The sequence below is a fragment of the Stegostoma tigrinum genome, chromosome 8 (assembly GCF_030684315.1).
Source record: "Stegostoma tigrinum isolate sSteTig4 chromosome 8, sSteTig4.hap1, whole genome shotgun sequence".
NCBI classification, from domain to species: Eukaryota; Metazoa; Chordata; class Chondrichthyes; order Orectolobiformes; family Stegostomatidae; genus Stegostoma; species Stegostoma tigrinum.
In genome coordinates, this window is record NC_081361.1 from 7,776,783 (window position 1) to 7,792,080 (window position 15,298).

General features: G+C 45.0%; 1 protein-coding gene across 9 annotated transcripts in view; it reads right to left on the reverse strand.

Moving 5' to 3' along the window:
• Positions 1 to 15,298, reverse strand: part of tnr (tenascin R (restrictin, janusin)) — a 153,135-nt gene that overhangs the window by 90,875 nt on the left and 46,962 nt on the right. For 8 of the 9 annotated variants that reach the window (XM_048539986.2, XM_048539987.2, XM_048539984.2 and 5 more), the window contains one exon: positions 6,619 to 7,120. In XM_048539986.2, coding sequence (XP_048395943.1) covers positions 6,619 to 7,081 — 463 coding nt within the window. In that variant the 5' untranslated portion in view covers positions 7,082 to 7,120. Of the gene's footprint in view, positions 1 to 6,618; positions 7,121 to 7,748; positions 7,828 to 15,298 lie in introns of those variants that run through there. The other variant, XM_048539988.1, reaches the window with a different exon arrangement.

A 15,298-nucleotide genomic window follows, 5' to 3' on the forward strand; every position in this document is an offset into this window, starting at 1 on the left:
GGTGGAAAGAATATCCAGGAAAGGAAGTAGGGCCCATTCGAGAGCAATGGAGAAATCTGAATGTGCAGTCAGAGGACTGGTGTACAGCTAATAAAGTTGCACTTTAAAAGAAGGGTGGAAGAGCTAAACCAGGAAACTATAGACCTATGAGTATCACATCAGTGGTAGGGGGAAACTGTTAGAGAAAACGGTGAAGGAGAAAATCAAACTCCATTTAGAGATGCAATGTTTCATCAGGATAGTCAGCATGGCTTTATCAGAGGGAGGTCATGCCAAATGAATTTGATTGAATTTTTCGAAGAGGTGGCCAAGTGTTTGGATGAAGGTAAAGCAGTTGATGCAGAACATTGAGCATTACAGGAATGGATCTTTTAGCCCAAGATGTTGTGGTGAACATGGTGCCAAATGAAACGAATACCTTCTGCCTGACTTTGGCCCATTTCCCTCCATTCCTTGCATATTCATTTGATTATCTAAAAGTCCCTTAAATGTTTCTATCATATCTGTCTGAACCACCACCCCTGGCAGCGCATTCCAGACTCTTATTGCTCTCTGTCAAACCTGGCCCCTTACATCTCTTTTGAACACTCACCCCTCAACTTAAATGCATGTCCGCTAGTATTAGATATTTCAACTCTGGGAAAAAGATTCTGACCGTCAACCCTATCTATGCATTTCATAATTTTATAGACCTCTATCAAGCCTCCCCTCAGCCTCTGCAGCTCTAGAGAAAACAACTTGAGTTTTTTCTAGCCTCTCCTTAAGGCACATACCCTCTAATCCATGCAACATCGTGGTAAACATCTTCTGCACTCTCTCCAAAGCCTCTACGTCCTTCCTGTTAATCTGGTAACCAGACTCGAACAGAACACTCTAAGTGTGCCCTAAACAAAGTCTTATAAAGCTGCAACATGATATTTTGGTAACAAAGTGTGGAGCTGGATGAACACAGCAGGCGAAGCAGCATCTCAGGAGCACAAAAGCTGACGTTTCGAGTCTAGACCCTTTGGGCCCGAAACGTCAGTTTTTGTGCTCCTGAGATGCTGCTTGGTCTGCTGTGTTCATCCAGCTCCACACTTTGTTATCTTGGATTCTCCAGCATCTGCAGTTCCCATTATTACATGATATTTTGACTCTTGTACTCAACTCTCCGACCAATAAAAGCGTGTAGCCACCCTCTCTACTTGCGTGGCCACTTTTGGGGAGCTATGGACTTGAACCACAAGATTCTTCTGTATGTCAATATATTCAGGGTCTTGCCATTAACAGCAAAGTTTTTCTTAACATTTGATCCCCCAAAATGTAGTACCTCACACTTGCCCAGATTAAATTCCAGCTACCCATTTCTCCGCCCATATCTGCACCTGTAATTTATATGGATTTCAGCAAGACTTTTGACAAATTCCAACATAGGAAACTGATAAAGAATGGACTCCAGGGTCACTTGAATCCAAAATTGTGGGTAAGTGACAGGAGACACAGGGTGGTCTTGAAAGGCTGGTTGTGTGATTGGTTTGTGTTGTGCAAAGGTGTGTGCCACAGGGATCAGAGGTATGTCCCTTATTGTTTGTGATATTCCTAAACAACGTAGATGAGAATATGAGGAGGATGATAAGTAATTTTCAGATGACACAGGTGGTTGACAGCGAGGAGGAAAGTGTTAGGTTACAGGAGGAAAAAAAATTATTGGTCAATGGGCAGCTAGAATTTAACCCTGATAAATGTGAGTTGCTGCACTATGGAAGAAGGAACAAGGCAATAAATGGCAGGACACGATGAAGGTCAGAGGAACAGATGGATCTTAACGTGTGTGCCCACAGATCCCTGGAGGTAGCAGGGCAAGCTATTAGCTTGTTAGGAAGGCATATGGAACACTTGGCTTCTAAATAGAAACATCAAGTACAAAAGCAAGAAAGTGATCCTGAACATTCCCACAGACAAGGAAAGATGTGAGTGACCTTGACAGAGGGCAGCGGAAATTTATCTGAATGGATATAAAAGGCGAAGTCACATGGTATCAGGGTAAGCTGGTAAGATGGATACACAACTGGCTTAGTCATAGGAAACAGAAGATAGTGATGGAAGAATGTTTTTTTGGAATGGAGGGTTATGGCTGGTGGCATTCCACTAGGATCAGTGCCGGGACCGTTGCTGTTTGTGGTTGACATAAGTGTTTTCAAGGAAAAGATAGTGGCCTAAATAGTAAGTTGTGAATGATACAAACATTGGTGGTGTTGTAGGTAGTGAAGAGGATCATCAGAGAATATAGCAGGATGTAGATCAGTTGAGGGCATGGGCAGAGAAATAGCAGATGGAGTTTGGACAAATGTGAAGTGATACATTTTAGAAGGTCAGGTACAGGTGAAAATTATATAGTGAATGGCATAACCCTGAGAAGTATTGATATGTAGAGGGGTCTGGGTGTGTAGGTCCACAGATCAGTGAATGCAGCACAGCAGGTAGGTAAAGTGGTAAAAAAAAGCTAATGGCATGCTGACCTTCATTGGAAGGGCATTGAGTAGATAAGTTATACTACAGCTTTACAGAACTTTCATTAGGCCACACTTGCAATATTGCATACAGTTCTGGTCACTATACACCAAAAGGATGTGGATGTTTTGGAAAAGGTACAGAGAAGGTTTACCAGGATGTTTCCTGGGATAGGGGATTTTAGCTATGAAGAAAGGTAGGATAGATTTGTTTTCACTGGAACGCAGGAGGTTGAGGGGTGGCTTGATAGGAATTTAAAAGATTGTGAATATCATGGATAGAATGGAAAATATGAGGACTTTTTCCAAGGTGGAAATGTCAATTATGAGGGGACACAGATTTGAGGTGTTGGGGGAATGGGAAGTTTAAAAGAGATGAGTGAGGCAAGTTTTTCGCACAAAGAATGGTGAGTGCCTGGAACACGGTGCCAGAGGAGGTGGTGGAAGCAAACACGATAGCAGTATTGAAGGAACACCTGGATGAATAGGAAGGGAATAGAGGGATATGGATCCTGTAAATGAAGAATTGTTTTAGTAAGAGGGCAAAATATATCAGCGCAGGCTTGGAGGGCTGAAGGGCCTGTTGATCCTGTACTGTATTATTCTTTGTTCTTTGGGCACGGTGATGAGGGATTTTACTGACCAGGTTCTGTTGGAGAAGCTGGGGTTATTCTCCATGGAGCAAAGGAGTTCAAGGAGAGATTTGATCAAGATGGACAGGACTAACAGTGTATTCCATCTACAAGATACACAGCAGTGAATTGCCAAGACATCTTAAACAGCAACTTCTAAACACACGACCACTTCCATCTCGAAGGGCTAGGGCAACAGAGACATAGAACATAGAACATAGAACATAGAACATAGAACAGTACAGCACAGAACAGGCCCTTCAGCCCACAATGTTGTGCCGACCATTGATCCCCATGTATGCACCCTCAAATTTCTGTGACCATATACATGTCCAGCAGTCTCTTAAATGACCCCAATCACCTTGCTTCCACAACTGCTGCTGGCAACGCATTCCATGCTCTCACAACTCTCTGCGTAAAGAACCTGCCTCTGACATCCCCTCTATACTTTCCACCAACCAGCTTAAAACTATGACCCCTCGTGCTAGCCATTTCTGCCCTGGGAAATAGTCTCTGGCTATCAACTCTATCTATGCCTCTCATTATCTTGTATACCTCAATTAGGTCCCCTCTCCTCCTCCTTTTCTCCAATGAAAAGAGACCGAGCTCAGTCAACCTCTCTTCATAAGATAAGCCCTCCAGTCCAGGCAGCATCCTGGTAAACCTCCTCTGAACCCTCTCCAAAGCATCCACATCTTTCCTATAATAGGGCGCCCAGAACTGCACGCAGTATTCCAAGTGCGGTCTAACCAAAGTTTTATAGAGCTGCAACAAGATCTCACGACTCTTAAACTCAATCCCCCTGTTAATGAAAGCCAAAACACCATATGCTTTCTTAACAACCCTGTCCACTTGGGTGGCCATTTTAAGGGATCTATGTATCTGCACACCAAGATCCCTCTGTTCCTCCACGCTGCCAAGAATCCTATCCTTAATCCTGTATTCAGCTTTCAAATTCGACCTTCCAAAATGCATCACCTCGCATTTATCCAGGTTGAACTCCATCTGCCACCTCTCAGCCCATCTCAGACATTGGAACACTGCCCCCTGAAAGGACATGGGCAGATGTATCACTAAGCAGGAATGGCCTCACTATGAGTTTTGGTAGGTGTTGGTTTTGGTGAGTCGGAGTTTGTGAGATCGACATCACAGAGTGAATTGAATTAGCATCCCCCTCACTGCCTGGCTGTGTTTACAGGGTTAACAGGAACTTTGTGAAATGAAGGTCTGGGCATTAGCATGTTGCCACAACATTGCGTTCCCCCATCACAGTCAGGACCGACTGTGTGTGTTGACAGAGCTGATGAGAGTGCTGGGCTTCAGACATCTCCCCATCACCTTCCACTGCTGGTCATGGGAAACAGCCTGTAAAGAGCACATCACTGAGGAAAGGAGAATGGACTAACCTACTCTCTGCTACTCTCCACTTTTTCCCCTTAGCCTTCCACAACCTTCGTTTTCACTCCCGTTTGAAAGCCTCAGCTGAATCTGCCTCTTCCACACTCTCAGGCAGTGCATCCAGACTCTAATCCACATCCTGCATGGGTTCATTTTTATCTCATTGATGGGATATGGGTGTTGTGCCTTGGCCAGTATTTGTTGCCTACCATCTACTTGCCCCTTGAGAAGGTATTAGTGAGCTGCCTTCTTGAGCCACTGTAGTCTTGTGCTATAGATTGACCCACAATGCCATTAGGGAGAGAGTTCCACAACTTTGACCCAGCAGTGAAGGAACAGGTGATATATTTCCAAGTCAGGATAGTGAGTGGTTTGGAGTGGATCTATTCCCTTGTCTTTCTTGGAGATAGAAATCATGACTCACCATTTTCAGTGGTGAGTGGAGTTCCACAGGGCTCTGTCCTTGGGCCTCTACTGTTTGTAATTTTTATTAATGACTTGGACGAGGGAATTGAAGGATGGGTCAGCAAGTTTGCAGACGACACAAAGGTCGGAGGTGTCGTTGACAGTGTAGAGGGCTGTTGTAGGCTGCAGCGGGACATTGACAGGATGCAGAGATGGGCTGAGAGGTGGCAGATGGAGTTCAACCTGGATAAATGCGAGGTGATGCATTTTGGAAGGTCGAATTTGAAAGCTGAGTACAGGATTAAGGATAGGATTCTTGGCAGCGTGGAGGAACAGAGGGATCTTGGTGTGCAGATACATAGATCCCTTAAAATGGCCACCCAAGTGGACAGGGTTGTTAAGAAAGCATATGGTGTTTTGGCTTTCATTAACAGGGGGATTGAGTTTAAGAGTCGTGAGATCTTGTTGCAGCTCTATAAAACTTTGGTTAGACCGCACTTGGAATACTGCGTCCAGTTCTGGGCGCCCTATTATAGGAAAGATGTGGATGCTTTGGAGAGGGTTCAGAGGAGGTTTACCAGGATGCTGCCTGGACTGGAGGGCTTATCTTATGAAGAGAGGTTGACTGAGCTCGGTCTCTTTTCATTGGAGAAAAGGAGGAGGAGAGGGGACCTAATTGAGGTATACAAGATAATGAGAGGCATAGATAGAGTTGATAGCCAGAGGCTATTTCCCAGGGCAGAAATGGCTAGCACAAGGGGTCATAGTTTTAAGCTGGTTGGTGGAAAGTATAGAGGGGATGTCAGAGGCAGGTTCTTTACGCAGAGAGTTGTGAGAGCATGGAATGCGTTGCCAGCAGCAGTTGTGGAAGCAAGGTCATTGGGGTCATTTAAGAGACTGCTGGACATGTATATGGTCACAGAAATTTGAGGGTGCATACATGAGGATCAATGGTCGGCACAACATTGTGGGCTGAAGGGCCTGTTCTGTGCTGTACTGTTCTATGTTCTATGTTCTATGTTCTATGACTTTGGAAGGTGCTGTCGAAGAATCATCAGAGAAATGTCTGCAGTGCATCTTGTGGTTGGTACACACTGACTTTCTGAGTGTCAGTGGTGGAAGGAGACAGTGGTGAAGGTCGTGGATTTGGTGTTAATCTAGTGAGTTATTTGACACAAAATTCTCACAATATCAGACTGTTGGAGCACCATCCTGGCTATCATGCAATAGTGTAGTGAAATTATCGCTCAACTGTTTATTAAGAGACCCAGGTAACATTTTGAGGAACCAGGTTCAAACCCCACCATGGTGTGAATCTAATTATTAAAATAAAATCTGGAATTAAAAGTCAACATGTCACTCCAGACCTACAGCAAATGCCTTCTGGGCAAAAAATGCCAATGACACCCAGACAGAAGAGTGCAATGGATGCCCAGACAGAGTGAAGACAAAAGCCCTTGCATGGACCTAACATACAAACAATGGGAAGAATGACCACTCATGGTGTAAGGTTTGAATTTGTGCCTTATGCACCAACAGATTCTCTGTTCCCATGCTATCACTCCAGATTGTTCTCACACTCCTGGGTATCTAGAACACAGACTATGCCTGGCCGTTTGAGGAGGACCCCTGGGGATAGGACTCCTGAGGTTTATTTCAGAGGCAGGGATGAAGGGATGGGAGAGATGTCCTACCTGAAGCTGATCCCTGTCCCAAGCAGCCGGTTCTGCACTGCTGCCTGACGATAGATATCTCTCTCTCCAGCATTTTGATCCTTTCAAGGGTGCTCTGGAGCAGGTTGAAATGCGGGCAGTCACACATCTGTTTTGGAATGTGGATGTTGTGAGTGAAAGCTACCTGACTCTCCAGGTTTTGTTCACTGTCTTGGCTCATGTCCTCATCCTGCATAGACTCAGTCTGTTCTGAGGAGCTGTCCAACCTGATGGAACATAGCGAATCCATGGGCACGTTGATGTTGTAGACATGGTTAAAGACAATGGGCTGCTGTTTGATCATCACCGTGTGGTTAATATGATGACCTCTGGCTGAGACCTTGTCGCGTTTTTGCCGGAGAGCGCTGATAGGCAGTCGGCAGTCACCCATTTCCAGGAGGATACTGAGGCAAATGGCCAGGACAGTGAGCATCATCGCCAACATCTCACGTTACAGCTTTCTCAAAGTGTGTGCACCAGGGGGCTGCAACAAAGCACACACACACATAGACAAGCATTTAAAGGTTCAAGCCTGAAACAAATTTCCTGCTGAATTCTTAATTCCACCAGCCTCTAGATAAATGCTTACCTTCACAGTTTATCTCGGTCCCTACTCTCTCTCATGCCCCTCACTAATTCTAATCCAACTCCCCTCCAACCCAATCCCCCTACCCCTGTTCCCCTGTACCACCTCTGTTTTAAAATCCTCATCCTTATTTACCAATCCCGCCAGGGCCTCAGCTCTTCCTTATTACTGCAGCCGTTCCAGAAGACAACTCACCATCTTTTCAAGGGTAACTAGGAACAGGCTATAAATGCTGGCCTGGCTAGAGCCACCAATGTCCCATGAACAAATTCAAAAGCCCTCCTGTGATAGATCAATGTATTCATTGCACTCTGGCCTCTCATGCATCCCAGATTTCAATCGCTCCTCCATCACTGGTCATTGTGCCAAGCTCTGGAATTCCCTACTGGCATCTCTCCATGTCTCACTTCCTTCCCTTCAGACCTAGCTCAATAAACAACCTTCGGGTCACCATTGTCTGATACCTCCTCATGGGCTTTAATGTAACATGCAGTCCACTCCAGTGGAAAGGACTGTCTTACATTACCGAAAGAAACCGTGAGAGAAAGCTTCAACTCCAAGCTATATTGAGAGAGTTCCCCTTCACAATTCAATCCTGACAGAATTCCACTTTGTTCTGGATTTGGAGACAGCCTGTGGGAGTTTAGATCACTTCATGACCTCACTGCTTTCAGTCTGTTGGATGAAAAGCTGCAGGGAGCATCAGCATTCAAGTTATTAGCAATTTACTGAATGCATCCCTTTTGATAGCTTGTTTAAACCATAATATGTTCCTGTCTGACTCAAAGTATCTCTCTTCCTTTGCTCCCTGCACTTGTGCATTGGAACCTAGCACTATAAAATAGGAAGAATCTATTTAAACTACTTCAGAAAAAAAACATTCATCAAGAAAGTTATAACAGGATTGTACATGTTCTGCATACCCGAGAGAGAGAGACAGACAGACAGACAGAGAGAGACAGTGCAATAGTAAAGTTGTTCTGGATAGATACTAGCCTCAGCAGGACAGGAGTTGGCCCCATGCCTTGCTCTCATTCTCCTGCTCCGATGGGCTGAGCAAATACTGCATCCCAATTCAGGACTTGTTTTATCTTGATCCCATCCCAAGATTGGCGCTTCAATCATCAGCAAAAGCAGGTCAACTCTCCAGTCTTACAGATCCAGGTCAGCTCAGCGTTAGTGTGATAGAGCAACAGCCTACCGTCTGCCCGAGTTTCTCTCGATGTAACTTCAGTGCTGGGGGGAGCAGCCCCTCTCTCATAATCAAGCAGCATGATCACCAAATACCAGAAAAGTGGGAAAGTGAGGCATTGGGTTTGTGCATCAGCCCTTGCACTGGTAGAGAACTCAAGGAGTCAGAGAGGGAGAGAGAGAAAGCAACTCACTCCCTGCCTGGAACTACACAGAACCCCAGCCCTGGGCCAATGTATTGCCATCTCAGCTCCTGGAGATGTCAAGCAGATACCCATCATCCCATGGACTGCAGGTTGAAGAAGATGTCTTGCCACCATCTTCTCAAGGGGTCTGCTCAAAGTGAATGTGACACACTGGTCTGTCTTGTCCGGTATACTTCATCACAGGCCTCCAGTGTGATGAGAGATTCCATTTCCTAGCATTGCTGATCACTTTTTTACTGGCAGAGCTATCACGTGAAAGTTTTTTTGAAAATCACAGGCATTACCCCATTCATCACCCAACACTCAGAGCTGTTTTAACAAGTCCAGTGCAGTAACCGCAAGCCCCCACCCCCCAACATTCTACTCTCCACAATCTCAGTCTCACTCCCCACTCCACCCTCCATAATCTCCCCACTAACCCCCACTCCACCTCCACAATCTCTCTCCGACCCCTACTCCACCCTACACAATCTCTCTCAGACCCCACCACTCCACACTCCACAATCTCTCTCCTAACCCCCCACTCTACCCTCAACAATCTCTCTCCTACACTCCACTCCAACCTCCACAATCTCTCTCTGACCCAGCACCCCCTGATTCCACTCTCCACCATCTCTCTCCGGTACCGCCCCACTTCACCCTCCACAATCGCTCTCAGACCCCACCTCTTCACACTCCACAACCTCTCTCAGACCCCACCACTCCACACTCCGCAACCTCTCTCTGACACCCTGCACTCCACCCTCCACAATCTCTCTTAGATTCCACCGCCCACTCCACCCTCCACAATCTGTCTCAGATCCCACACGCCACTCAACCCTCCAAAATCTCTCTCAGACCCCACCACTCCACCCTCCACAATCTCTCTCAGACCCCACTGCTCCACACCCCACAATCTCTTTCCGACACACCCCCACTCCACCCTCCACAATCTCTCTTAGATTCCACCGCCCACTCCACCCTCCACAATCTGTCTCAGATCCCACGTCCCACTCAACCCTCCACAATCTCTCTCAGACTGCACCACTCCGCAATCTCTCTCAAACCCCACCACTCAGCCCTCCACAATCTCTCTCAGACCCCACCACTCCACCCTCCACAATCTCTTTCAGACCCCACCACTCCACCCTCCACAATCTCTCTCAGACCCCACCACACCACACTCCACAATCTCTCTCCAACAACACCCCCAACACTCCACCCTCCACAATCTCCCTCCGACCGGCCTCAGTCCACCTTCTATAATCTCACTCCAGATCCCACACCCCATCCTCCAATCCTAGCTCTCCCATCCCAACCAGTGAACTAGGGAGAATGGAGAACCAGCCAATTGACAGGAAACAATCAGTGAAGATAAGGGGTTATTTTTCAGATTGGTGACCCATGACCAGTGGGTTCCACAGAGATCAGTACTGGGACCACAACCATTTACAATATCTATTACTGAATTAGAGGAAGGAAGTCAATGTGCAGTAGACAAATGTGAAGATGACACAAACGTAGGCAGAAAGGTAAATTGTAAGGATGATACAATTAACAGAGAGGTTTGATTGGTTAAGTCAGCAAAACATTGAAAAAATGGAGAATAATGTGGGAAAATTATGGAAGGGAGAACAAATAAACACAGTATTATTTAAACGGAGAAAGCTATAACCCAAAGGGACACGGTGGGACATGCGCAGGAAACTTGGAAAGTTAGCACACAGATGCAGCAGGGAATCAGGGAAGCTCATAGAATATTGGCCATTAGAATCATACAATCCTACAGCATGGAGCCAGGCTCTTCAGCCCAAACTGGTCTAAACGACTAAAACGTCCATCCATGCTCATCCCATTTCCCTGCACAATGGCCCATTTCCTGCTCAACTTTGTATTCATCCAAATGCCTTTCAATGAGGTTGGACGTATCAGGAGTATCAGTGTAGGAAAGTCTTATTGCCAGTGTACAAGGTGCTGGCAAGACCACATCTGAAGTACAGTGAGCAGGTTTGTCCCTTATTTAAGGAAATATATCATTTCATTGGAAGCAGTTCGCAGAAAATTAATTAGGATGATCCCTGGTCCCTGGTCTGGAGGGATTGTAGTATGAACAAAGGCTGAACAAGTTGGGACTCTGCTCACTGAAGTGTAGAAGAATGAGAGATGATCTCATTGAAAGTCGTTAAGTCGTCATTGGATAAACATATGGACGTACTTGGAATAGTGCAGGTTAGATGGGCGTGAGATCGGTATGACAGGTTGGCACAACATCGAGGGCCGAAGGGCCTGTACTGTGCTGTAATGTTCTATGTTCTATGTTCTATGAAACATTTTGAATTTTTAAGAGACTTGATTGCATCAATGCTGAGAGGATGTTCCCTCTCATGGGAGAGTCCAGGACCAGCGAGCCTAATCTCAGAATGAAAAGGGTGAGATGAGGAGGAATTTCTTCTCTCAGAAGGTTGAGAGTCTTTGGAACTCCTTGCCTTAGAGAGCTGTGGAAGAAGAGTCAAAGAACAAAGAACAAAGAACAAAGAAAATTACAGCACAGGAACAGGCCCTTTGCCCTCCAAGCCTGAGCCAATCGAGATCCTCTGTCTAAACCTGTCATATATTTTCTAAGGGTCTATATCCCTTTGCTCCCTACCCGTCCATGCACCTGTCCAGATACATCTTAAAAGTCACTATCATGTCTGCGTCTACCACCTCCGCTGGCAATGCATTCCAGGCACTCACCAGCCTCTCTGTAAAGAACTTTCCACGCATATCTCCCCTAAACTTTCCTCCTCTCACTTTGAACTCATGACCCCTAGTAATTGAATCCCCCACTCTGGGAAAAAGCTTCTTGCTATCCACCCTGTCTATACCCCTCATGATTTTGTAGATCTTAATCAGCACCCCCCCAATCTTCGTCTTTCTATTGAAAATAATCCTAATCTACTCAACCTTTCTTCATAGCTAGTCCTTGTATATATTTAAGGCTGAAATAGATAGATTCTTGATCAGTCAGGAAATCAAGACTAATTTGAAAAGGGTAGAAAAGTGGACATGAGCAATGTGGGTTCGGACCTTATCCTATAGAATGATAGAGTAAATGGGGCTAAAGGCTACATGTTTTCTTATCTCTCATGGCCTTACATTGACTTTTGGTTAAGAAACGCCTCCATTTTAAAATTCTCATCCTTGTCTTCAATCCCTTCATTGTCTTGCCCTTTTCCCTCTTTGTAATCTCTTCCAGTCCTAAAAACCTCTACCATGTCCATGCTCCTGTAATTCCAGCTTTTTGGCCATCCCGGATTCTCAACACTCCACCACTGGTGACTGTGCATTCACATCATAAATCCTCAACTCTGGAATTCCTTCTACTAACCTCTTAGATGCTTGACATCTCTTCCTTCCTGCAAGAAGCTCTTTAAAACCTTGCTTCTTGCCTGAGCTTTTGTTAATTACATATTCATTGTATTTATACAGATAGCAATCATCAACTGAGCATCAATTCTGTGTTCGTTAAATAAACACTGACTTGGGTTAGGAAGTGTGTGCTTGTAATCTGTAATTCTGGAAATATTTTGTAGTAGTGAGTCAATGGTTTTTGTTGTAGTATGAACTCTGTATTCAACACAAAATAAAAACCGAAAGAACTGTGGATGTTGTAAATCAGGAACAAAAACAGAAGTTTCTGGTAAAACTCAGCAGGTCTGGCAGCATTCTTGAAGCAAACATCAAAGTTTTAATGTTTCAGATTCAGTGACCCTTCCTCAGAACTTCCTCTGAAACGTTAACTCTGATATTTTCTTCAGAGATGCTGCCAGATGTGCTGAGCTTTTACAGCAACTTTTGTTTTTGTTCCACATTCAACACTGTATAGTGTGACTTAGGAGCATCTCTCTGCCAGGGCAGTCTCAATCACAATTACTACAGAGGGAAAGAGTGGGTCCCTAGTCTTTACATTCTCTGGGCTCAATTCTTGTCCAGCTGAGGGTGTTTATCTTTGCTCGACCTTCCAATTCCCTGGCAAATAGTCATGGCTGTCAGTTAGCGACTCCCAGGTGTCAAGATCAATATCCTCTTTCATCATGCCTCATCTGAAGGTGTCCTGATAAGGGATATATTAAAGTCCAGGATGTCGTGACCCCGCAGCCAGTAAAGCATGCAGTTAGGATTTGGATTCACATTGTCATTTTTCACTGACTGAGCAAGTGCAGACTTTGTTGCTTGATGAAATTAGTACACTCCAGGACCCCCTAAGTTAGTGAACTTGTGCCACCCCAGCAATGTTGAGCATGTGTCTGGGACAGTGAAAGTGAAAGCTGTTCAACCTTGCCTCCAGCTGAGCCTACATTATCCAGGCCTCAGCACTGCAGAGAAATGCAGTGCAGGGAACAAGCTTGGTCGAAATGCAGTATGATGTTCTCAGTCATGATGTTGCTCAGCTGAGACAACATAACTGCAGGTTTGACAATTCATCTTCTGATTTCAGCATCGAGGGACAATTTGCTGGTGACTGTGGAGTCTAGATAATGTGAAGATCCAAGTAACATCTGGGGTCACATTGTCAGTGCTCATAGATGGGAGTGTGACAGTCTCCGAGACCATGACATTTGTCTTCCTGATAATGATGGTCAAACCCAACTTTTCATAGAATAGAACCACTACAGTATGGAAACAGACCATTCAGCTCAACAAGTCCACATTGACCTTCAAGAGCATCCCATCAAGACCTGTCCCCCTAATCTACACACCCCTGAACACTGGTCAATCTATCAAGCCTGCGCATTTTTGGACTGTGGGAGGAAACCCACACAGATACAGGGAGGATGTGCGAACTCCGCACAGACAGTCACCTAAGGGTAGAATTGAACCCAGGTTCCTGGTACTGTGAGGCAGCAGTGCTAACCACTGAGCCACCCGTGCCGCCCTAACAGGCAACAGGATAGAGCCCACAAACTGCAGATGTTCCTCAGGGTGAAATGCTCAACCATTCCCTGTTGTGGAAAATGAATGGTTACAAAAGTGCGCAAAGATTGGCTCCAGTTATATCCTTCCCTGCCTGACTAACTGGCATAAAACATGGTAGTAGAGAATGTTTACTTGAAGTGCAGTGTTGGTCATTCCAAACAGAAAATCCAACAGAAATCTTACAACCAGCTGCCATTGTTGTTATTGCAGGAAGCGTGTGTAAAACTTCAAGATTGAATTACCTTCTAATGCTACAAGAATGAAGTGGAATTGTGAACAAGGGTTACACCTTGATCAAAGAGTGGGTGAGATCTGGCCTTGACATTGTCACTTCCTACTATCTGCGAAATGAGAAGTAAAGGCTTTTGTGAGTCGAGTTCTCAGCAGTTAGACAATTTTTTTTAAAAAATCATTCGTGGATGTAGATGTCACTGGCTAAGCCAGTATTTAGCGTGCATCCCTAGTTGCCTCAGGGTGACAGTAAGCTGTTCACCCTGTGATACGAGTTTTGACCTTCCTTTGAAATTTTTGGACATGCCTGACATGAACAAGGATCTATTAAATATCTGTGAGGGATGGGCAGGCTTTGAATGTTTTTGGAAACTGACATATTGGGTGGCACAGTTCCTCAGTGGTTAGCACTGCTGCTTCAGTGACCTGGGTTTGATTCCAGCCTTGAGCAACTGTACAAACCCCACACAGACATTCTCCCCATATCTGTGTGGGTTTCCTCTGGGTGGTCCAGTTTCTTCCCACAGTCCAAAGATATGCATATCAGGTGGTTTGGCCACGGTAAATGCAGGCTTATAGCAATAGGGTAGGGGGATTGTGGGCCTGGATGAGATGCTCTTTGGAGGATCGGCGCAGGCTCAATGGGACACACAGCTTGCTTCCACCATGTAGGGACTCTATGATTCTATGTATGCTTCAAGGGAGGATAATACACCTCAGACTTTAAATTAGGATTCTTAGATCCCAGTATTTTAGTTACAGGAGTGTACCAAGTGTCCCTTACAGGCAGGATAAAACTCACTTAAAGACAGAGGGAGACATTGTTGGATCAAATGCCTAGTCAATGGCAACACAGAAATGAGAATCAGTCATTCAGCCTCTTGAGCATGTTCCACCATTTGATGAGATCATGGTTGACCCAGGCTCCATATATCTGCCTTTGGCCCATATTCTGAAAACCCTTTCTCAGCAAAACAAAAGGAATATGAAGAAAAATATCATTGGAAACAATCATTTCCTTAAGTCTTCAAAGAACAAAAGAGATATACTGTCATGTTACAAGGAGCAGATGCATCAATGATTATCAGATTTTGAAATGATCAGATATTTGACACAGGCAACAATATAGAAAAATAATTTGGCTGATTGAGGATGAAAGCACATTCAGCAAATAGAATCATAGAAATAGGAGCAAGAGTAGGCTATTCAGTCCTTCAAGGCTGCTCTCCCATTCAATATGATCACAGCTGATCATCTAACTCAAGGTCCTGTTCCTGCCTTCACTCTTCACACCCTTAATAAAACAAAGAATTGTGGATATTGGGGCTCTAAAGCAAAAACAGAAAGTGCTGGAGAAACTTAGCACGTCTGGCAGCATCTGTGGAGAGAAAAAGAAAAAGGGAAAGAATTAACATTTCAATTCCAGTGACATTTCATCAAAACTGAAAGCAGCTAAGAAAGGGTGGTATATATACTGATGATGAAGGTGGGGAGTTGTGTGAGTAGTGGG